General features: G+C 48.6%; 1 protein-coding gene across 1 annotated transcript; it reads right to left on the reverse strand.

The window, feature by feature from the left end:
- Positions 1–22,885, reverse strand: Cimap2 (ciliary microtubule associated protein 2). The gene is made up of 10 exons (XM_076862586.2): positions 22,833–22,885; positions 21,928–22,015; positions 21,305–21,469; positions 21,001–21,123; positions 17,705–17,842; positions 17,443–17,586; positions 15,670–15,831; positions 14,566–14,691; positions 12,433–12,566; positions 1–73 (listed from the first exon to the last, which is right to left on the reverse strand). The coding sequence occupies exons 1-10, from the start codon at positions 22,883–22,885 to the stop codon at positions 1–3; spliced, it is 1,206 nt and encodes a 401-aa protein (XP_076718701.2).
- Between the last annotated feature and the right edge of the window lie 526 nt (positions 22,886–23,411).

Here is a 23,411-nt window from a genome sequence, read left to right on the forward strand (position 1 = left end):
TTAAGGAGTAGGATTTGAATTATAATCCACAGTTGGAGGGCACCTGCCCTTTGTAAAAGGTGTGATCCTTTCCCTTTAAAAAGACAGAGAAAGACATAATGCAGTAATCCCTTGAAAGGGAGTGGGCCCCCCATCCCTAGGGGGGCACCCCAAGAAATGAATAGGTCCCTGTCGGTTGTTCTTCCCCGAGATCCCACACTGGATGAGGGGCCAAAATTGATGACCTTGAGACCTGTACCAATGAAAGGACCTGATCCTCAGGAGTCCCTCCACTTTGCACCTATTGGACTCACAGAGCACCGAGGTCTGTTTGTAAGAACTTCAAATTTACATAACCAAAAAAAAAAAAACAAAAAACCACCTTCAAATTAAAAAATCCATAGCATCTGAAAGAACATCAAGGCCAACCCTGAGAGGGAGACTAAGGGCCAGAGAGAAGAGGGAATTTGCCTGAGGTCACCTGCAGATCAGAGGGAAGGTCAGAATCCCGGCCCAGGGCTCCTGACCTCAGTCCCACATTTCTTTTTCTGCTTGGATTCTGTCCTGGGAGTGAACCTCTGAGGACTCTGGTCCATTTCCCATGAACCAATAGGAAGATGGCGTTCCCCCAGGAACCCCTGGCTGTGTGTCAAAGAGCATCCCGAGTGAGCCTTACACATCTATGTCCCTGTCTATTATCTGTCTTCCCCATCCAGAGGCAAACTCTGTGAAGGAAGGATGTGGATTCCTCCTTGGTATTTCCCCATGCCTAGATCATCACCTGATGCTTAGTAAGTGCTCCACAGATATTTACCAAAGGCAGGAAGTGAGAGGGTGAGAAGGAGAGAAGGAGGGTTCACCGGGGTAAGGGGGGCCTTTCCTGCTATCCAGTGGGTCTCCATCTCTTTGTCTCTTCACTCCTCCCTGACATCCCCACTTCCCCTGGCCTGGCCCATCTCCCCTTCTCTCTATTTCTCCCCACTCCATTCTCCACCCAATAATGCCACAGAGTAAACTTATTAAAGCACAGTATTACTTCTCATTAAAATCCTTCTGAATGGGAGAAAATATTTGCAAAACACATATCTGAGAAAGGACGAGTGTCCTGAATCTATAAAGAACTCTCAAAGCTTAATACAATCAAGCAACCCAATTTTAAAATGTGCACAAGATTTTAAAACACTTGAACAAAGAAGAGATGGGGAAGTGCATGAAAAGATGTTTAACATCTTGTCATTGGAGAAATGCAAATTTAAACCATAATGAGGCACATTATTAGAATGGTTAAAATTAGAAAAAAAAACCTATCAATACCAAGTGATGACAAGATGCAGAGCAATTAAAACCTTCAGACATTGCTGGTACAAATACAAGACAGTACAGCCATTTCAAAACAGTTTGGCAGTTTCTCACAAAGCTAGATATACACTTACCAAATGACCTAGAAATCCTACTCTGAGATATTTGCCAAAGAGAAACAAAAACATGTCTACATAAGGACCTGTACATAGCTATTTATTATTGTATCAACTTTATTAAAAATTGCCCAAGCTGGAAACACTGCAAATTCCCCTCTACTTGAGAGCATATAAATAAACCATGGCATATCCATTCATTGGACTCCAACTCAGCATGGAAAATATAAGCTACTGACACACACAACCTGGGCCAATTTCAAGAGCATCATGAAAAATGAAAGGAAAAGATACAAATGTCTACGTATGAATGATTCTACTTACATGACACTCTGAAAAAGGCAAAAATCTCTGGATAATTATGCTAGTAGTTGCCAGGGGCTGGGATAGGAGTAGGCTGACCACAGACAGCACAAGGGAGCTTCCTTCCATGTGGTAATGACAGGGCTCAATGCATTTGTCAAAATTTATAGGATTATATACCTTAAAAGGATAAATTTTATTGTATGTGAGTTATACTACTATAAGTTTGACTTTTAAAAAAATCCCATGGCTTCCCACAAAATATGCAGGATGAAGCCCAGGCAGCTTACCTTACGTTCAGGGTCAGACCTAACCAACCTCTCCTGCCTTTCTCTCCACTCTAGCCCTTCACACCTTCCACACAGCATTTATAAGGAATCGGGGAGTGTGTCCCAATCCTGAGCTTTGTGCTTCCTTTCCTTTCCTCATGCTCTTCTCTATGTCCTAAATGTTCTCCTTCTCCCTGGAAGAAGTGAACCCTTTCAGAAAGAAAGCTTGGAGCCAACTAGACCAGGGACCAACCCTGTTCTGCTATTGTACTAGACAGAGATCAAAAATGGTGCAGCCTGTACACCTCGTTGCACCAGTGTGTCCTTGGCAATGTGACTTCGCAGCTGCTGCCACTGAGAGGTAGAGTCCACTTCCCTTTCTCTGGAATCTGGGCTGGCCTTGTAACTTGCTTTGGCCAACAGAATGTGGAAGAAGTAATGATGTGGCATTCTGAGCCTAGGCTGAAGAAGGCCTTGCATATTTCCTACCAAGCCTGGCCTCCTCCATGAGAGCAAGCCTGGGCTACCCTCTGGAGGATGGGAGTCCACGTGGAAGTCTAGGTGTTCCATCCAAGACCATCCCAGACCAACCGACCCCCAACTGTCTCATAGGTCCATGAACAATAACAAATAGCTATTGTTCTGAGCCACTGAGTTTTGGGCTGGTTTATGACGCAGCAATAGCTCATTGATACAGTTAGTAACTCATTATAGCTCTGGGAAAGTCACTCAGTCTACATAATAGAAGTAATAACACATACCTCGTGGGACTTTGTGAGGCCCACAAGAGATGATGTACATATTGCCAAGTTCAGTGCCTGGCACATAGTCAGTCTTTGATCAGTGGTTATTATTGCTTTTCCAAGTCCAGGTCTTACCCAGTTTTTGAGGGCCAGCTCACATGCTGCTTCTTCGAAGCCACCCTCCCTGAATCTCTAGACTGCACATAGTCTATCCCCTCTCTGAACTCCCCTAGTACTTTCTCCATTCCTCTCCAGTACATTTCGTCCTCAACTCTGAGTCCTTTGGAAACATGGTCATGGCCTGAAACACAGGTGTCTGGTCCAGACGTAGACTCCAATCAGAGAAAGATTAAATGATTTTTGCAATCGTGGGACAGAAAGTCTATTTTCCTGTCTCCAGGACAGTGGCTGCTTCTACCATACAAATATCTCTGCTTTCAAGTGCAAACCTAGAGTGCCTCCTTGTACATCCTTGGCACTCAACAAATGTATCTCAAATTGAAACAGCTAAAGAGAGTGGTGTTTGCTCTCCTTAGGGAGCATTGAAAATGTGTAAGAGTTTGGGGACTTTCACAAAGACTTGAAGCCACCAAAGTGCAGGCACCAGGAACTCCTACTCCTGCCCGTGGGTAGCAGAGTTTGGCTAACTAGGAAGAAGTGACCTCCCCATCCCTTGCTGAGGGGTGCTGGCTAGAGGGAAGGAGCTGGTGGCAAGTCTTATTTCTTAACAGACAGTGGCCTGAGGGCAGGCTTCATTATTCCCATTCTACAGCTAGGAAAAGAGAGAGCCTTACTTAGTAGCCCATGGTTATTACGCAGCTAGGAGATGGCAAAGCCAGGACTGGAACCTGCATTTTGAACCTGAAGCCCCGTGAATGTGTCAGAGTTCTAACAGGCCAGCCTGGGTAGGAAGTACAGGCTGATCTGAGTGGGAGTCCCTGGATAGAGCAGAATCCAGGCCGCCTGCTGGGTCCCTGGTATAAATGCTGAGCTCTACAGAGGAACAGGTGTGCCTTGGGAAGTCAGGTGACTTGTCCAATGTTACATGGCTTGAAGGCAACAGAACCCCATTTAACTCCCCAAATTCTTTTTTTAGGGTCTATCATTATGTTTTATAATCCCCTGAGGGTTCCCTACCTGTAATTCAGACTCAGTGAGGCAAAAGGCAAGTCACACTCTGTCATGGTTTGAATATTAAATGTCTCCCAAAGGCCAGGTGCTAAATGCTTGATCACCAGTCTGTGGTGCTATTGGGGAGGGGTGGGGTGGAACCTTCAGGAGGTGGAGCCTAGCGGAAGGACCTTAGGTCATGACGGGAGTGGACCCTGAAGGGGATATTGAGACGCTGCTTGCTCACCCTTGAGCGCTCTCTCTCTTTCTCTCTCTCTCTCTCTCTCTCTCTCTCTCTCTCTCTCTCTCTCTCTTTCCTGGCCACCATGAGGTGAGCAGTTCTGCACTGCCACATGCTCCCCATCATAATGGACCCCCCTCACCACAGGCCCAAAAGCCACATAGCCAACTGATCATAGACTGAAACTATGATTCAAAATAAACCTTTCTTCCTTTTAAGTTGATTTTCTCAAAGCTTTTTTTTTTTTTTTTTTTTTTTTTTTTTGGTGCTGAGGATTGAACCCAAGGCCTTGTGCATGCAAGGCAAGCACTCTACCAACTGAGATATATCCCCAGCCCAAGTTGATTTTCTCTGGTATTTTTGTCAGAGTAACAGGAAGCTGACTAACACACCCTAATGTTGCATATCCCAGGTGGCCCTGTCCAAAGACTCCTTCTGTGTCAACTGCAGTTTTATTTGCAGGTATGTGTTGGCAAAGAGTCCAGATTCCTACATCCAGACGGCTGATCCCACCCAACTAATCCATCTTTCTTCATTCTTCCACACCCCTTCCCATGCCCACCCCCAGCTATTCAGCCATGCCTCAACAGGCCAAGCTTGCTCACCCCTCCATGCCCACAAGGGCAGCCTGCAGCATCTTCCGTCTCTACACCTCCTTTCCAGGCAGAGTGGGCATTTTTTTCTCTGTACTCCCATCATGCACCTGATGCTAAATCAATCACTTCCCTTTGCCCTACTTGCCTGTGACCTTCTAAGGACAAGGACCCCTGCCTCTAGCAGTGTTTACTAAATTTAATTGAATTATCAACCTTTCTGTCTCCGATGCCTCCATCCAAGGCCACCATTTCTCCTGGTGCTGAGAGACCACCCCTCCAACCCATGCAAGGAGTGTGTTCCTCCATCTCAAGATGCAATCTCCCACTCCCTTGCCCATCAGCTCAAATCTCCACCTCCACCCACTCTCACAAGAAATACAGAAAGGAAGGTGGAAGAAAAGGAAAGGAGGGAGAACTAGAGGGAGGGAGGGAAGGAGGGAGGAAAGAAGCAAGGGAAGAAATATGGCCTTCTCTGCACTCCACCCTCCCTTGAAGCTAAAGCCCTATCTTTCAGTTGTCTCTATGGCAACCACCTGGCTTCTGTGCTGCATAGTAATTGTGTAGTGGGAGTTGAGGGGAGGAGGAGGGGCACTCTGCAGGTTGAGCTTCCTAAGAGTCCCCTTTCCTACCCAGACTTCCAAATTTCTCACCAAAACAGCATGCACAAACATCCAGGAGGAAAAAGGAAAGTGCCCGGGTGAGGGCAGGTGGGATGAGGACAGGAAGATGGGTTAGGATGGAGGCCAACTCTGCCTCAGCCTTCCTGGGTTCAAAAATCCTTCCCCCCGGTCTCATCTTCCAGAACAGCTTAGGGGAAAGAGAGGGGTAGTTGTTGTGGCCATCAGCAGACAAGTTCTGTGTCCCACCTGCCCTCATCCCTCCTCTTGTGCGTTTCCTGTAACTATGTGGAGGGAAGGAGTGCATTTCCCCATGAAGCTGGGAGCCACTCTGGGGCAGAGCTGCTGTCTCCTCTACAATGTCCCAGGTGCCAGCATGGTGCCTGACATAAGAAGCGCTCATTCAGTTTTGAGGAATGTGTACGCCAATGCCACGTACTGTACTGACAGTGACTTGGGTAGTGATGGTCTCTCTCCAAACTTCAGTTGTCCCAACTAAGAAACATTAAAATTAATACCTATCCTTTAAAGTTACTGCATAGAATACATACATACAAAACCACTACATGTTGGGGATGTGGCTCCGTGGTCGAATGCTTGCCTAGCATGTGTGAGGCCCTGAGTTCAATCCCAGGTTCTGCAAAACTAAATAGACTAAAAGTGATTTTTCAAAAATCACTACATATCCACTCCAAGAATATTAGAATATATTATTATTACAGAGAATGAACATAGATTTCATTTTCAGATTTTGGAATAAAGAATATGGATTTTAGATTGAAATGCTAAAAAGCCAGTCTGCATGCTGTAGTATTTAAGAAATGTACTGATGTCTTCCATTTGTTTTGAAATTTTTCAAAAATAAAAGATCTTTAATTGATGAATAGAGTCCCGGGGATGTAGCTCAGTGGTAGAGCACCTGCCTAGCAGGAGCAAGGCCACAGGTTCAGTCACCAGAACTGCAAACAAACAAACAAACAAAAAGATGGATAGAAGGACAGATAGAAAGATATGTCACAAAGCAGGAAGAGTAAAATGTGCCAGGCGTGATGGTGCATGCTGTAATCCCAACAGCTCTGGAGTCTGAGACAAGAGAATCGTGAGTTCAAAGCCAGCCTCAGCAACATAGCAAGGCCCTAACCAGCTCAGTGAGACCCTGTCCTCTAAATAAAATATAAAAAAGGTTGGGGGCGTGGGGCTGGAGATGTAGTTCAGTGGTTAAGTGCCCCTGGGTTCAATCCCTGGTACCAAAAAAAAAAAGAGTAAAATGTTAATAATATAATTTAAGAAAGGTTATGCAGGTATACATTATATAATCCTTTCAAGTCTTTTGTGTTTGAAATTTTTCATGATAAAACATCAGACCAAAGATTTTTTTAAAGGAAAAACAACCTTCTGCCAAATCAAACTGGAAGTTTCTTATGTGCTCCTTTCAGGATTATCCGGACCCCGTCCCGTTGCATTAACGAATGCACTGACACATCATCTAACAGATATTCATTGAGTTCCTTCTATGAATGCCAGAAAGACACTGGAGCTGGAGAAAAGAGAAGTTTTTTGTTTAATAGGGACCAAAGTCATGTGAAGAATATAAAGGATGTATAAAGTGAGCTTAGAATAAAGAGCCAGGGGAAGCTTCACATTTAAGCAGAGGCCTGGTGGATAAACAAGAGTTTTCCAAATAGTCACCAAAGGAAGGTTGTTTCAAGTACAGATCAGAGTGTGGCCAATGGCCCAATGAGCTAGAAGAGCCAGGGAGTGGTGCAGAGCATGGTCAGGCTGGAGCAGGCTCTCCTGTCCATGTGGCCAGAGAGTAGGCAAGCTAGGATTAAGAGGACCTGGCTGGAAGATCCAGAAGGTCCAGAGAGGTGACCAGATGGAACACTTGGTTTACTGGAATATTCAGGAAAAGTAATAACCCTTAGCGATTAAGAATGTAGAATTGAAAATTTCAGTGAGTGAATAAGAGAATATTTCCGCTCACCTAAAAACAATCACCAGCTCAGATGTGCCTAAGAATGAAGCAATGAGCACCTTTGGCAAATGAATCAGTCCTTGAAACAGTGTATAAGGGACTCCTTCACACGGTGCCACCACTTATCTTCTGGGCCTCTTGGCTCAGTCCTAACTCAGAAGCCCAAGTGAGGTCAGGGGTTGGTAGAAATGAGGAACTTGAGCCCCAGGGAGCATCATTCACCAGCCTGACAGTCTGACACCCACCGGACCTATTGATTGGTTCCTGCTCCGAGCATTCACAAACCTCGATTATGCTTTACGGTGTCCCTGCAGGGCACAATTTATTCCCCTTTCACAGATGGGAAACTGAGGACTGAAAAACAAAGGATGACCCTTGGCTGGAGATGAGAACACTTAATTTGTGTAGTCTGTCTCAAGAACTCTTGTCCTCCTCTTTCTGTTTGCATTTTTTCTTGATTTTAAAGGTAATAAATATTTATTCTGAAAAAAAAATCCAACAATTCAGAAATAAACAAGGTAGAATGTGAAAGAACCTGGTGACCCTCCCCTCCAGAGGTAATCATGGTCAACAGTTTGGAGTTTATCTTCCCTGTTATGATTTCTCTGCTCTTGCATTTTTAAATAGTATCATTTTTTTAACTACTCATAGTTATATACTCTTTCAGATGATGTTCATAATCAATTTATCCAGTTCCCTTCTGCCAAGCTCTTTGGGATTTGATTTTAAAGGCATTAAATGTGTAAACCAAAGGAAATAATATTTTCCCAATATCAAGTCTTTCTTTCCATGAAAATGATATTCTCCTTAGTTATCCGGGCTTCTTTAACATCCTTTAGTAAAGGTTTATATTTTTCTTCATATGTGCCTTAAATGGACCTTTTTAAGCTTATTCCAATGCATTTTATCATTTGTTTTGCTAATGAGAATGGAACTCTCTTTTTCTCTCAATTCAGTTTTCTATTCGCTGTGCCTGTGGCATAGGAGGGAACTATTCATTCATACATTTCACTGCTCTTGCCTTCTAAGCTTTACAGCTTTAAAATTAACTGTCTTGGAATTTTTTAGCAAACACATATATCATTACAAACTGCAATGATTTTGCTCTTCCCTCCCAATATTTATATTTCTTATTTATTTTTCTTGTCTTACTGCATTTGCTAGAACCTCCGAAGCAATGCTGAATAATAGTGATACAAGAATCCGTGTCTTATTTATGACTTCAGGAAGAAGTGTCTAGTTATATTCAATGGGTTCCTCCTTCTCTTTCAAAGCCCTCCCTCCTCCCTCAGGATTTAAATGTCCCCCTCCATTTTTCCCTCTATTAAAAAATCTCTAACTTTTCCTTAGGTCTTTGACAACAAGAATAAGTTAAACTGCTAGGCACGGTGGCACAAGCCTGTAATCCTAGCACTTGGGAGGCTGAGGCAGGAGGATTGAGAGTTCAAAGCCAGCCTCAGCAAAATCGAGGTGCTTAGCAACTCAGTGAGACTCTGTCTCTAAATAAAATACAAAATAGGGCTGGGGATGTGGCCCAGTGGACAAGTGCCCCTGAATTCAATACCTGGTACCAAAAAAAAAAAAAAAAAAGAGTTAAACCACTGCAATTTCTTTCCCTAAATAATGTGCATTTCCAGCATCTATAAAGAACTTACCCGTGGAGAAAAAGGCACACTCATACACCGCTGGTAGGACTGCAAATTGGTGCAGCCAATATGGAAAGCAGTATGGAGATTTCTTGGAAAATTGGGAATGGAACCATCATTTAACCCAGCTATCTCTCTCGGTCTATACCCAAAGGACTTAAAAACAGCATACTACAGGGACACAGCCACATCAATGTTTATAGCAGCACAATTCACAATAGCTAAACTGTGGAACCAACCTAGATGCCCTTCAATAGATGAATGGATAAAAAAATGTGATATATATGTACACAATGGAACATTACTCAGCAATAAAAGAGAATATAATCATGGCATTTGCAGGTAAATGGATGGAGTTAGAAAAGATAATGCTACTAAGTGAAGTTAGCCAATCCCCAAAAACCCAAATGCCGAATGTTTTCTCTGATATAAGGAGACTGGTTCATAGTGGGGTAGGGAGCGGGAGCATGGGAGGAATAGACAAACTCTAGATAGGGCAGAGGGGTGAGAGGGGAAGGGAGGAGGCATGGGGTTAGAAATGATGGAGGAATGTGATGGACATTATTATCCAAAGTACATGTATGAAGATATGAATTGGTGTGAATATACTTTGTATACAATCAGAGATATGAAAAATTGTGCTCTACATGTGTAATAAGAATCATAATGCATTCTGCTTCACATATAAATTTAAAAAATTTAAAAAAGAACTTACCCCTTACATAAATAAATAAAACAAAATTCTGCCAAAGCATCAGCTGCTAAGGGGAGAGTTAGCTGACATTTGCAACATCCCTACAAAGAGAATCCACAGGATGGAGCACATTCTCACAATCATCTCATCTAATCCTCATAACAGAGTCTGCAGAGTAGTTATGACCATCTTTTTTCTGATAAAGTCTGTTTGGGAGGTCACAGAGCTAAGTGGCAGATGGAATTCTAAGCCAAGTTGTAAAGAAGAGACTCTCAGATGCCTGAGTGTGAGAATAGTGGTGATGGAGAATTTTAGCCCCAAGGGGGAAGAAGACAGAGGCCCCAGTGGGACACAGCATCCTTCCCTTCCTTAGAGTCCTTTGCAAAGCAAATGCTATGTCACCTAGAGCTTTGCTGAAACAGTGGCTGGGAAGGGGTGGCCTGTGGACAGCTGGGCATGGCCTCTTCCTGGCTCCCCCAAATCTTCACATAGGCACTGGTGTGTGGGAAGACACTGCCCTGGAAAGGAAGGACTGGATTCTAGTCCCTGCTCTCTCTGTCGCCAAGTATGACTGGGCAGGTTGCTCCCCTTGTTCCCTTCTCTGGTGTTGGTTCAACATCCATAAAAATAAGGCTGACCACCTCGGCTAGGAAGGGGGAAAGATCCTTTTGCACACTAACAGTACTCCTTATGAATTACCGTCAAGCAAGGCAGGTGAATGTACACATTGATCTCTGTTCCCTCTTGCAACCCACTAAAAGATGTACAAAGGGATTTAAATAAAATAGATGACAGAGGAAGAGAGAGGAGATATCAGGGGACAAGGACATAAACATGCTTTGGGGAAGGATCAGCAGACCTGAGAAGGCCGCAGGGAAGAAAACAAGAAGCTGGTACTCCTGCTACAAAACCCAGGGCAGGCCCAGGCACTGGAGGCACCAGTGTCTCAAAACACAGGTACCAGATCAATAGGAGAGAGAGCAAGCTACACACGACCCCACCAATCCCTCGCCCCCTCTCAGGGACTGGAGGGTTAGTGCGTGGAGAGGTGCCCCGTGGCCTAGTGGAACTAGGCAGATGGGCACCACAGCAGGAGTAGAGGGGTGAGGGGAGGTGCACAGACGGCAGGAGGCCCCCCAACCCTTCCCAGGACCAGCAGCCACACCTATCCCGACCCAGGATGGAGAAGTCTTTTCTAGTGGAACCAAATAGATCCAGAGAAAATCCCTAAAAACATTAGAGTGAATGACCAGATCCCCAGCCAGGCTTCTGGTATTGTTATGGTGCTGTTCTCTGACACCTGAACCGATGATGGAGGAAAAGGAACTTAGAGGAACAGGACCCAATGCAGGGAGCAGGACACACTGCGTACATGACACAGAACAGGGTGTTATTGAAAGAAGGAAAAAAAAAAAAGAGCAACCTGCAAGAGCAAAAGATCTCCTGGAAATTTAAAAAATATGAGAGTCAAAATTTTAAAAGGCAAGAATAGGGTTGGAAAACAAAGACAAGGAAATTTTACCAGAAAGAAGTAGAACAGAAAAGGCAGGGATGGAAAATGAGAAGCCGTGCCCCCCGGTGGCACACACCTGTAATTTCAGCAGCTCGGGGAGGCTGAGGCAGAAGGATCACAAGTTCAAAGCCGGCTTCAGCAATTTAGCAAAACCCAGTCCCAAATAAAAAGGGATGGGAATGTGGCTCAGTGGTTAAGTCCCCAGAAGGGAAGGTGCTGAGTTTCCAGATGGAGGATACCCACTAAATACCCAGCACAGTGGGTAAGAGCCGACCACACCGAGTCACATCACCATGGAATTCCAGAACTCAAGAGAAGGCCCTGGAAACTTCTAGAGGGGAGAAATGCAAGTCACAGAAAGCCAGAATGGCATCAGCCTTCTCCACAGCCATGCTGAAAATCAGGAATCAGGGAGCGAAGCCTTCAAAGTCCCGGTTTAGGATTTTACTTTCATCCAAATTATAGATCAGCTGTTGGGAATGGGAAAAATAAAGAACACTTTCAGGCATGCAGTCTGTCAAAAGAAAATCCTACCTTCCAAAGTTCTTTCTCAGGAACCCTCTGGAATAAGAGAGTGAATCAAGAAAGAGGAAGGCACAGGACTACTTTGATAAAAATAAAAGATTTTTTGAAATTGCACTCAACAGCTGTTCTTTTTTTTTCTTTTCCCTGAGCAATCTGGTCTCCAGGATCTGGTCCCTGAGCCTCACAATTTCTAGAAAACAAAACATTGAATTCTAAAGTGCATGTTTATTCACATTTGAACATTTCTGAAATTGAGATTATATTGCAACAGATGGCCTCTTAGGCCAACACAACACATTTAATATTTACAATCTCCTTTCTATTTTCTACGTCATTTTATGTACCTTTTCTTTCTTAGGTTTCACAATAACTTCCTGAAATGAGTTTAACAACCCCTTTGTGAGCACCAGGGAATTAAGACTCTGTGCAGTGGAGCTATCCAGGGCCGTGTGGGTCAGGGGTAGAGGATTTAGTGTTGAGTGGGTACCTTTTCCTTACCAAAAGTTTTAGATCATCATCTCATTTGAGCCTCCTCAGCCACCTGCTCATTTGACAGTTGAAGGAAGCGAGGCTCGAAGGAGTTAAGCAACACGCCCCCAACTCACACAGCCAGTAGTTGGCACGTAGGTGGTCACCATCTGAAGGTGACTGTCTCTGCACTGCCTCTGCTGTTTGGCTGGCTTAGAGGGAAGCAGTCATGTTCCATGGGAACCAAGCATGGGGAACCCCCAGTCCATCCCGGGGTCAACTCTCCCCCTCCCCTCCCTCCCCTTGCCCCTCTCTCCTGCAGCTCCAGTTGCACTCACTGCATGATCCTGTCCCGGTTCAGATCTGAGAGGTAGCGCTTGGGTTCACCCATGTACAGGGACCGGTATCGCTGCCGTGTGTCCTTGTTCTCCAACCGCGTGGTATTGAGGTAGCGGCCCACCCCTACTGGGTTCTGTGCCAGGGAGAAGATGGCAGGACATTAGCAAGCCTGCCTCAGACACGTGATCTCAGGCCTCCTCCTCTCCCCTCCGACCCTGCCTACCCCAGCTGTTATGAGTTGGATCACGCCCCCCAGAAAAGATATGCTGAAGTCCTAACCCCAGTACCTTGGAATGTGGCCTTTATGGGAATAGAGTGGTTTCAGATATAAGGGGCTAAGATCATTGGCATAGGGTGGGACCCTGATCCAAGGTGTCGGCCACCCTCAGAGGCAGAGATTAGAGAGTTGTATTCACAAGGTGGGAAACACTGAGGATCCCAAGGATCGCTGCCAGGAGCTACAAAGAGGCAAAGAAGGACCCTCCCCTACAGGTTTCAGAGGGAGTGTGTTCCTGCTGACACTTGATCTCAGTCATCTAGCCTCCATAGCTGCTCTTTCTGAGAGCTCATTTCTGGTTTTGAAGTGTGTCTGCAGTGCTCTGTCCTGCAGTCCTAGGAAGCGCATCCACCATCCCACCCAGATATCTGCCTACAGAGGTTCAGGCAGGAGACGAAATTTGCCAGGGTGACACAGCAAAGCAGAATAAAGGCAGGACAGGAATCCAGCCAACCACAGGCAGCAGTGCTGAGGGGAGACATGCAGACCCAGCATCTAGACCAGTCCAGTGGACTGCCTCCCACAGGACCACAGGAGAGGTCTACTCAGGAACATGGGCTCCCTGCTGGGGGTCCTGTCCCATCAGTGAAACCCATCACATGTCACCTCTTCCTACTTCAGATGATGCCCTTGAGGTGGCAGTGTGGTCATTTGGCTCCAGTCTAAACATTTAATTGGGGGGACCCCAAAAGCTCAGGTTGGGGAGTACAGGATAGGGAGGGGTGGAACCATAAGAAGATGAGTAAATTATAAGTAAGATATGCCCAGGGAGACTAGGACAGACCTTAAAAAACAGTCAATTCAGGGGCTGGGGATGTGGCTTAGCAGTAGAGCGCTCACCTAGCATGTGCGAGACCCTAGGTCCGATTCTCAGCACCACATAAAAATAAATAAAATAAAGGTATTGTGTCCAACTATAACCGAAAAATAAAATATTAAAAAAAAAAAAAAAACAGTCGTTAAAAGTCAGGCAGAACTCCCCTGTGCTACTAGAGTCAGGACAGGGCTACCCGAAGGGGACAGAATGCACAGGAGACCCTGGGGTGCACAGAATGTGCTCTTGAATGCTCTGGGGGTTGGTCACAGGACAGGAATCTAGCCAACCACAGGCTGGTCACAGGGCGAAGGCATTCTTTGGAGTTGTTCACTTAGGATTCCTGTGTCTTTCTGTGCAATCATTAGTCGCCAATAAAAGGTGCACTTAAAAACTGAAGGGAGGGAGGGAGGAACAGAATGAGGTCAGGCCTTTGGCCATGTGTGTACATGTACATGAAGGAGGCATGTGCAAAGCCCAAGAACTGGCCTTTTTTACAAGAACACTGCAAGCTTATAGGTTCCATCACACACATGGGGATGGCTGCCTCTGGGGACAAGGAAGAGAACAGGGTCAAGATGGGGGGACTTGCTGACCCAGGGATGAAAAGTGGGCCAACTCCAGCAGCTGCTCCTGAGGCCACAAGACAAATACAAAGAGAAAGTGAAAAAATCGTTTCCCTGGGAACCGAAGAGAATGGGCCAGGGTGGTCTGAGATGGCTTCGCTGGCTGCTTCTCAAAGTGTGGTCCCTGGAACAACTTCATCACCGTCATCTGAAAACTTGTTAGAAATGCCAATGCTTGGGCCCTACCAGGCCTGCTGTGTCAGCCACCTCTGTCCTAACAAGCCTGCGATGGTGCTGCTACCTGGAGTTAGCCAAAGCCTTGGGAGAAGGAAGACAGTGGGAGGGAGGGAGAGAGAGATGGCTTGCAGCTCCATCTGAGGATCAGTGCTCAGGGGCAAGGAGGGTTCAAGGCTGCCTATAGAGGCAGGGGGGTTCCCTGCCTGTCACACATATCCGCCACCCCAGGCCCACTCACCCAGCTTCCCAAAACTATCTGGTTGGTCTTTACACCTGAACGCTTAGAGGCCAGGAGGAATGGCGGCCGGTTGACGTGTTTGATCTCCGTCTCTTGAGGAAGCCATGAACCAGGGCCAGAGGTGTTCTAGGGGGAAGAAATGAAGGCCAAGCATTGAAGAGGTCCTGGCAGTACCCAGCCAGGGCAGGTGGGGGTTCCTGGCAGCAGTCTTACCTGCTCAGCAATGCTGGGCCTTGAGTCAAGGACAGGGGACATGAGGGGTCCCCTCATGACCCATGCATCCCATTTTAACCACCCCCACCCTGACATCTCTTCTCAGGTTCCTGAGAGACCTCATGGTTGGGCAGGGTCCAGAGAGATACTCCAGACAGCAGCCTGGGGAGAGACAGCACACAGGCCCGGAGCGGGGTGCCAGTCCAGCTCATTCCCTCCCCTGCTGGGGGAACCCGGCAAATCCCTTCCAGCAAATCCCTTCCCAGGTCTGGGCCTTGGTTTCCTTTTATAAAACACAAATGCTGACCCCTGGGGGTGTGGTGGAAAATGGCCAGCAGGGCTTCAGAAGCTGCCTGTGCCTTGTTTTCCTCTGCCCATTCTACTCCAGGTCCATGCCCTTCCAGACAGACCCAGCCTGGGGGGCCTGAAGAAAGCCCAGGGCCTATGCAGAGCACTGACTGTCCCCTTCAAGTCCCTCACCCCAGAGAACACTGCCTTGAACCAGGCAGAGCCTGCTAGACCCTGGATGGAGCAGGTGGGCAGACCTCTGAAGGTGGACCCCTTACAATCTGCCCGATCCAGTCTCCCTTTGCCCTCTCTCCAGCTCTGGAGGGCCAGTGGGGGAGGGCAGGGTGGATATCAACACTGGCTGAGCCTGACCAGGGAATCAGGCACGGCAGGCTCTAAGCTTCTAGAAAAATCTAATGCTCACAGCCGCCTCTCTGTCCTCAGAGGGCAGGTGTATAATGAGGCTGGCAGAAGAAGAAGAGAAGTGTAAGGCCAGGATTGGAAACAGGTGGGTCTGTCCCTAAAAATGAGCTTCTCCCTGCCACAAACAAGCCACCACACCCCATCTCCCCAGCCCATAGGGAGCTGCCTTTGGACACTGACTAGTTTTCGGGGGCACTGGCTAAGGGTAGACCAGTAAATCCTCTCTGGAGGGGTTTTCGGGTCACGGGGAATTTCTGAAAAAACTCCATGCTTCTTATTGTGACGTGAGTTAAGTTCATCCACGAAGCTCTTGAAATTCACCAGTTCCCTGGGCCTTTTTTTCTGAGAGAGAGAGAGAGAGAGATGTTACTGCAGAAAAGTCAAGAGCCCACCCTCTTCTTGACCCTCACACACCAGTAATCCAAGAAAAGCAAGTGGTGTCATTTACTACCCCACTGGACATCCCTGGGTCAAACTATGCAAGGGCCAGGCCAGCCCCAAGGCCCATTATGGCCCCAGGTTGGGGTGGGGTCAGTCTTTTTCACCCTCCACCTCTGGGTTACACCCTGAGACCCAGCTTGCCTTTATCCATTCTTTCTTTTCCTGATTTATTGGACATATTTTGAGGCAGGCACTGGTCTAAGCAGGAGCCATATTTTGAATATATAAAAACCAGTGTAACTGGCAGAAAGCAGAGAATTTTTAGGGCCACAAAACTATGCTGTAGGATATGAAAACAGTGGATACAGTCATGTGTGTCAAAACCCACAAAAAGAACACCACCAAGAGTGAGCCATCTTGCAGACTTTAGGCTTGGTTGACAAAGGTGTATCACTGTAGGTCCACTGATCATAACAAATGGACCACTCTGGTACAGGATCTTGACAGGGGTGGGAGAGGCAGAAGATCCATAGAAACTCTACTTGCCACTCAATTTTGCTGTGAACCTAAAATTGCTCTAAAAAGTAAAGTCTATGAGGACAGAACAAACAAGCACAGGCAGTGTGGCCTGGCACCTGCCAATCAGAGTCGACTGGCTGCAGCATCAGCAGAGGGTCCCGGAAGCCCCTGTGGCAGGATGGTAGTTTCCATGACTGGTCAGTGAAGGTCTGAGGGATTCCAGGGGAGCAGGCAGGTCTCAGGGCAGAGGCTCTTAACCAAGTGGCCCAGATGTATTTACACATTAACTACCACTCTTCTAGCTCTGACACCCTCTTCACCTGCTAACACTCCAAAATTTCTTTCCTAGTCATTGATGATTGTTTCTCTTTCATTAGGATATGGACTCCCCAGGGCTGGCCTCCCGCACCTAGATTGATAGTAGACAGGGGGTGAACACGCACTGGAGGCTGTATGAACAGGTAGGTGGACAGTGACTCAGTCCCAACTGCTATGAGCGCAAGGAAAGCAGAGCCCAGTGAGCTGTGGAATCCCGTGACAGGAACGTGATGGGGGCAGGAAAGGTAGCGGCAAGCTGGAATCCTACCCCAGCTTCCCCTCCCGCCTGTCAGTTCTCTGCCTCATTAGCAGAGCACTGGCACTAGCCCAGCCCCTGTGCTGGGTCTGTGAAGCCTGGGAAATGCTTCTGAAATAGTGGCACACCCACACTTGTGTCTTCAAGAGCCCTGCAGGTCCCACAGCTAGTCACCCACACAACCCTGACATCATGGGTCACCTGAGCCCCAGTGCAGCACCTGCTGGTGCAGAGAAGAGAACTGGCCACAGGATCAGACAGTCTACCCAGAGTCCAACTCCAGCTCTGCTGTGTGGCCAGCCTCAGTCTCCTCATTCAATACAGGAGCCGTGTCCCTCCCTGGCTCTGGGGGTAAGGGAAGCAGGGTGTGGGAAGGGCACTGGGCAGCATTTGGCACATAAAGCAGTGGTCCTAGGATAGGCGAGTGAGGGGCTGTCATCTGCTGGGGAAGGAACCCTATGAGCTACCCAGGTACACACCTGCACAGAGTAATGTCCAAAAGGCAGGGGCTTGCTTCGGTCACCAGAGAAGATGTCATAGGGGCCGCGGGTGCCAGTAGATCGTGCCAGGTAGGTCTCGATGCCAGTTTTGAAGGAGTAGGTGCCAGGTCCTAAACCACTCCCCTAGAGCACAGCATTGTGACAGTGTCTGGTGGGGAGCCTCTCAGGCCCTCAGTTTCCCCATCAACCCTGGGAACCCCCTCCAGAACCACGTGAAAGAGCCTGGCCAGGCTGGGGGTACCTGAGGAGCCTCAGGTGGCGACTTGTTTGACATCCTGCACATGATGCCCTCGGAATGGGACCGGTTCCAGGCATTCTCCTCCAGCCGTGTGTATGGGTTGCCCTTCTCCCCATAATTCCCGGGGCCTGGATAATAGTTCTGTGGGACACAAAGTGGGGACATATAGGCCACCAGTCCTGCTCTCATTGTTCGTGCATCTGAGGAAAAGGCTTGTCAGATCTCCACCCCCCACATGGGGAACAGGATTTTCAGGCTGCCCGAGTGTCCCCACCCCCAACGCACACCACATCACCCATGAGCCTCCACAGCTCACGCCTTCACCTCTGTCTTCGTCATGAGGACCCGCTGTCCTGTCCAAGGCCTGCCTTACCATTTGCTTTCTACATGCCATGCTTCAGCCAGCACCGCTCCTTGCTGCAGCCTGAGCACATGACATTCTGCCAAACCTCCCTGCCCTGGCTCACTTGTGCCTCACGCCACCTCAAATGCCTGTCCTTATCTCTTCACCTTGGGAAATTCTACTAATCCTGCAAAGCCAGCAGGAACATCACCTCTCCTGAGAATGAAGGCTTCCTTCTTTTGTCACCCCAGGGAGTTGTCTGCTTCATGGTCTTAGCAGTTTCGTCCTTGGCACCTGCACCTGCGTGAATGGCTTTCTCACTGTGTGGTGAACAGTGCCGGGGAACAGAAACAACTAGAGTCCTGGTTCAGATCCGGGCACAGCTGCTTCCTAGCTGAATGAGCTCAGGCTTCCTGAGCTTCACGGTGCATATTGATAACAAGGGGATGGCAATACCTTCCTCCAGGGTAACAACTACCAAGCTCAATAAGGTCTGAAAGTCCCCTGAACAGTGCCTGGCACATAGTGAGCATCCACACATAAGCCAGGCAGAGTGACTGACAGTCCTGGGGGGCAGGAGGAGTTAAGAACTGTGCCTGGAATGACCATCTGGAGCCTGGACTGCCAGGGACAAAGGGTGGCCTTTGTGGGGAGAATCTACCTGCAGTGTAGGGGATGGGTGGGCAACCTTAGGTAGAAACCTGGCAGGACTTTTGCAGCCAGTCTGCACCTTTTAGCCACATGGGGTCACTGCTGCTCCACAGATGGTCCAGCCCTGTCTACCTCTGGGTCCTGGAAGCTGGCCCTGGGGAAGCCAGGCTGGGTGGAGACATCAGGGACTTGGGGAGCTCAACCTACTGTGGGCATCAGATTGTTTGTCCCCAGAAGAATGAGACTATACCTTGCCTCCCTCCAAAGCTCAGGTGCCCTGATGTGTTCTAGAGAAAATCCCTAAGGGTAGGAAGGAAGCTGGGCCCCTAAATTGTGTGCTAGATGTGTCAAAAGCCTTAGTATCTTGGTCCTGGTGGCAACCTGATGAGATCATGTCGACACCATCCACAGTTAACAGAAAGGGACCCTGAATCTCAGAGAGGCAAGCCACATGTCCAGATTCCTCCCACATCCAGAAACAGGCAGCATGAGGGCTCCGGCTCTAAGACCCTGTCCTTCCTGAGCCCATACAGTTTGCCTGGCACTGGGATGGGGGGCAGGGTGCACTACAAGTCCTGGGGTGGGCCCTGACTCAGGAGTTCACGGATGGAGCTAAGCTCAGTGTTGGGTTTGTCAGCATAATCTCATTTCTTCCATAAGATCTTCAAGTTTAGAAGTTTTATATCACATTGGGCTGGTGTGAAAGCCTGATTTTAACTAGAATGTGATGCTGTCAGAGCTTTTAGGACCCAGGCAGGATTAATTGAAGAAGAGAGTTGAGGAATGAATGGTCACTAATAAGAAATATATGTAATATATATAAATATATGTAATTTACATTATATATGTATTTACATAACATATAATTTTTAAAATTTATATGTGTGTGTATATGTGTGTGTGTGTGTGTGTGTGTGTGTGTGTGTATACACACACATACATATATATAAAATCTGGAGCTTGAAGAATGAGAAGGATCCCCAAAGAAAGGTATGGGAGAAAGTGGGAAGTTCCCCCAAGCAGAAGGACCAAAAGCAGATTCTCCAGTGTTGGAGACACTCTCAGACTTGTCCCCCAACTTCTCTGCTATCAGCTGGGTTGAACCCCACAGAGACTCTCTCCTGGACAGAAAAGGGACAAAATCCAAGAACTGAGGGAACCAAGCCTCTGGGCTTTGTTTATATGATGGACACCTTGGATTCCAATTCTGCTACTGTCACCTAGTAGCTCTGTGACCTTTGAGTGGTTTGACCACTCACCCTCTCTACTCCAGTTTTGTTACCTGTGAACACAATAGTGGTGCCTCCTTCATAGGGCTGTTGTGAGGATTAAATTAATTAGTACATGGCAAGTGCTGGCGGGTATCGGTTATTATTATTTGGATTGGAAGGCAGTGACTCACTTCAAAGGCCTCCAGGCACTCTGCTCCCTGGGGGAGGGGGAGCTTCTGCACCTGGAAATGTATCCATTTGCTCTCTGTCCACTGGTCTAATTTGCCAAGCGTGCTGGCACCCGGGGCCTTAGCCTCTGCTGTTCCCACTGTCTGGAATGTTCTAACACAGATATCATAAGTCTCCATTGCTCATGCCCTGCAAGTTATGCTCAAATGGCACTTCCGCCCAGAGACCTTTCCTCACTGTGTTCTATAAACTGCCCTGCTGGCACTCTCTAGCTCTTCCCTGTGTCATTTGTCCTCTTAGCCCCGATTAAACATGTACTTCCTTCTTTGAACTATTGTTTTTACCACTAGGATGTCTGCTCTATGACAGGAACCTTGTCTTTGTTGTTGTTGTTATTATTATTATTATTAGTGTTAGTGTAGTTGGACACAATCCTTTATTTATTTTTATGTGCTGGTGAGGATCAAACCCAGGGCCTTGCACATGCTAGGCGAGCGCTCTATTGTTGAGCCACAACCCCAGTCCCTTATCTTTGTTATTTCCAGATCCCCAAGGCCTAAGACAGCACTTAGTAGGCACTTACTGGTGATTTACTGGTTGACTGACTGGGTACATAAATGGATGAATTCATTGAGCACCTAATATATGCTGGGTTCTTTCCTGGGAACCTAAAAATGAACCAGACCCATCCCTGCTGAAATCGTGACAGCCAGTGGGCTGAAGATTGAGGCACAGGGAAGCAGAGGGACTGTGGAGACCCAGGGGAGAGTCTGGCCAAGCCTGGGGAAGAGACAGGTACAAGGAAGGGCATTTCCAGAACCACCAGGCTGCATAGTCTGCCACAGACCGCATGGTGGGGTGGAAGGACTCCTCTGCAGACAGCAAGAGGAGCTCAGAACACGTACCCCAATGAGACCTCGGAAGCGGATCTCCCCAGAGCTAAGCAGCCCCCGCTTGCTGCCCGGCTTCTGCTGCAACTGTTGTAAGAAGTCTTTGAAGTTGTAAGAGCCAGGTCCCAGCTTTTGCTCCTGCACCAAAAGAACATAAGAGGAAAACTATTAACTAGGGAATGTCCACACAGGACAGAGCCCAAGGGATGATGTTGCTCCCTCAAGAATGAGCTCTGCCTGGCCCTGCTCTGAGCTATGCTTGGAGCAGCCGTAATAAATTAGGAGACATGCCCCAGTGGGCACGGTACAAAGCCCTCACCTGCAACTTCCTCTCTCTCACAATGGTCTGGTACCGGAAGTGGGGCAGCTGGGTCAGCCGGATGGCTTGCTGGGCCAGAGCCCAGCCTGTGTCCACTTCCTTCTTCAGCTTCTTTTTGCTGAAGCAGGTCTCCTTGGAGCTATAGGTTCCAGGTCCTATGTGGGACTGAGAGGGAGTGTGGTCAGAGTGGGATAGTCACATCCACCCAGGCCAACCCCAGAGCAAGTCCTCCCCAAGCTGCCCTTGACCTGGGACTGGGCCAGAGTAACAATCTGGCCCAGTCACAGGTAAGTTATCCCCAGCAGTAACCCGGCACCCAGAGGTTGGCCCTCAAGGGGCTCTCACGACCTCCTCTGTCACTGGGAGGCACAGTGAGTCCTTGAGAGCCTGCCGCTGGACAGAACAGGAGCTAGGAAAGGAAGCCAGGTCACCTGTGGCCCCCAGCATGCTGTTTCACCTACCGTCCTGCATTTATCAAACCCATCAGAAGCCTGACTCAGAGGCAGGCTCAGTGCTGGGGGATGTGACACAGCTGACACAGCTCAGCTGCCACCAGGGTGGGCCTCTCAGAGGAGCAGTGGCCAGACCACGTGGGAGGCGGCAGGGAGGCAGTGCCCACTCACCACTTCCACAGAATGATGTGTGGAGTACGGGGTCTCTGTGAAGGTGCTGTATTTCTTCTGGTTGGGATAAACAGCAGACACATCAAATCTAGGAGGGACAGAGGCCCAGTAAGAGCCCAAAGCCTGGCACCTGGCTCTGCCCTGGGTGGTCCTCAGGACGGGAGGAATTGGCTTCCTAGAGAAGGTGACCTTGGAACCAGTCCATGAAGAACAGAAGGGTTGTAGTGGCTTTGACCATCAGGGGTGCTGCTCCACCCGAACCATCCCACCCACACCCACCCTCCTGCTCCTTCTTCCAGCTTGGTGTTTCTCCAAAGATCTTAGCACTCCCCAACATATCTACCCCCTACTACACCACACACACACACACACACACACACACACAATCCCACAAGAATGCAAACTCCTTAAGTGTACAGTACTGTTTTGCTCACTGCTGTAGCCCACAGATCCTAGGAGTAGGTCATACAGAGAGAGAGAGAGAGAGAGATGGAGGGAAGGAAGGAAGAAATATAGGAAATCTGGACTGAAATCCCAACCATGACTTTAAAAGCTGGGCCTACTATAGGCCAGGCCTGTGGCCTTTCTAAACCTTGCAGAGAAGTTCTGTGGTCATGTTTTTTAAGAACTTACTAAGGAAGTGGAAAAGAAAGAACAAAGGAAAGGAAAAGAAGCAAAGCTCAGGATGGTGACAGCTTGAAAGAAGCTTAGGAAGGGAACAGCCTGGGCCAGGAGGTGCTGCAGATGTGCAGGGGGGTGGGGAGGGCCAGCCCCCAGTGCTGGCCTCTCCTGGGCTCTAGCCCACCCCGGGGCCTCTGCCCCTCCCTCCCAGGGAGAGTGGCTGCGACGGGCCCCTCGGGCCGCCTTGGACATAGGTGCCAACGCAGGATGCGGGTGGGCCCCACCTGTGGCTCTGCACCCCGAAGGGCGCCCCTTGGAACCACTTGGCCGCATACATGGCGCTGGCGTGGCCCGGGCCGCGAGTCCTGCGGGCGCCTGGCTTCCACTGCTGGCAGCGCCTCCCGCGCCTGCTGGGCGGGCTGGCGGCCACCGCCGCTGCCACGGCAACCCGGCCTTGTGATCCGCGGAGCCCCGGCCGCGTCGGTGCCCGCGTGGCGCCCCGCCGAGGAGCCCGTGCCGCCTCCTGGAGATTTCATTTTGATTTTTTCGACGCCCCCTGGCCACAGCACCGTCCCAAGCCCCAGCAGATATAGGAGACCCAGCTGGTGTTGAAAGAGGGTGGCCGCCCCTGGGTGGGGCTTTAGAGTCACCCGCTGAGGAACTGTTTCTGATTTCTGCAGGGCTCCTCCAAGAGAGGCGCGAACGTTCAGAGTGCCGCCTGTAGTTGACCTCCTGCCGACGGGACCCTGAACCCCGCCAGAGGGCAGACTAGGGCAAAGTGCACCCTGGCCTTCCCCATGTGGCAGAAGGAAGGAGGAGAAAGGGGACAGTCAGGGAGGGCGGAGCAGGGAGAGCAGGGGTAA

This window comes from Callospermophilus lateralis, chromosome 7 (assembly GCF_048772815.1).
Source record: "Callospermophilus lateralis isolate mCalLat2 chromosome 7, mCalLat2.hap1, whole genome shotgun sequence".
In the NCBI taxonomy this organism is placed as follows: domain Eukaryota; kingdom Metazoa; phylum Chordata; class Mammalia; order Rodentia; family Sciuridae; genus Callospermophilus; species Callospermophilus lateralis.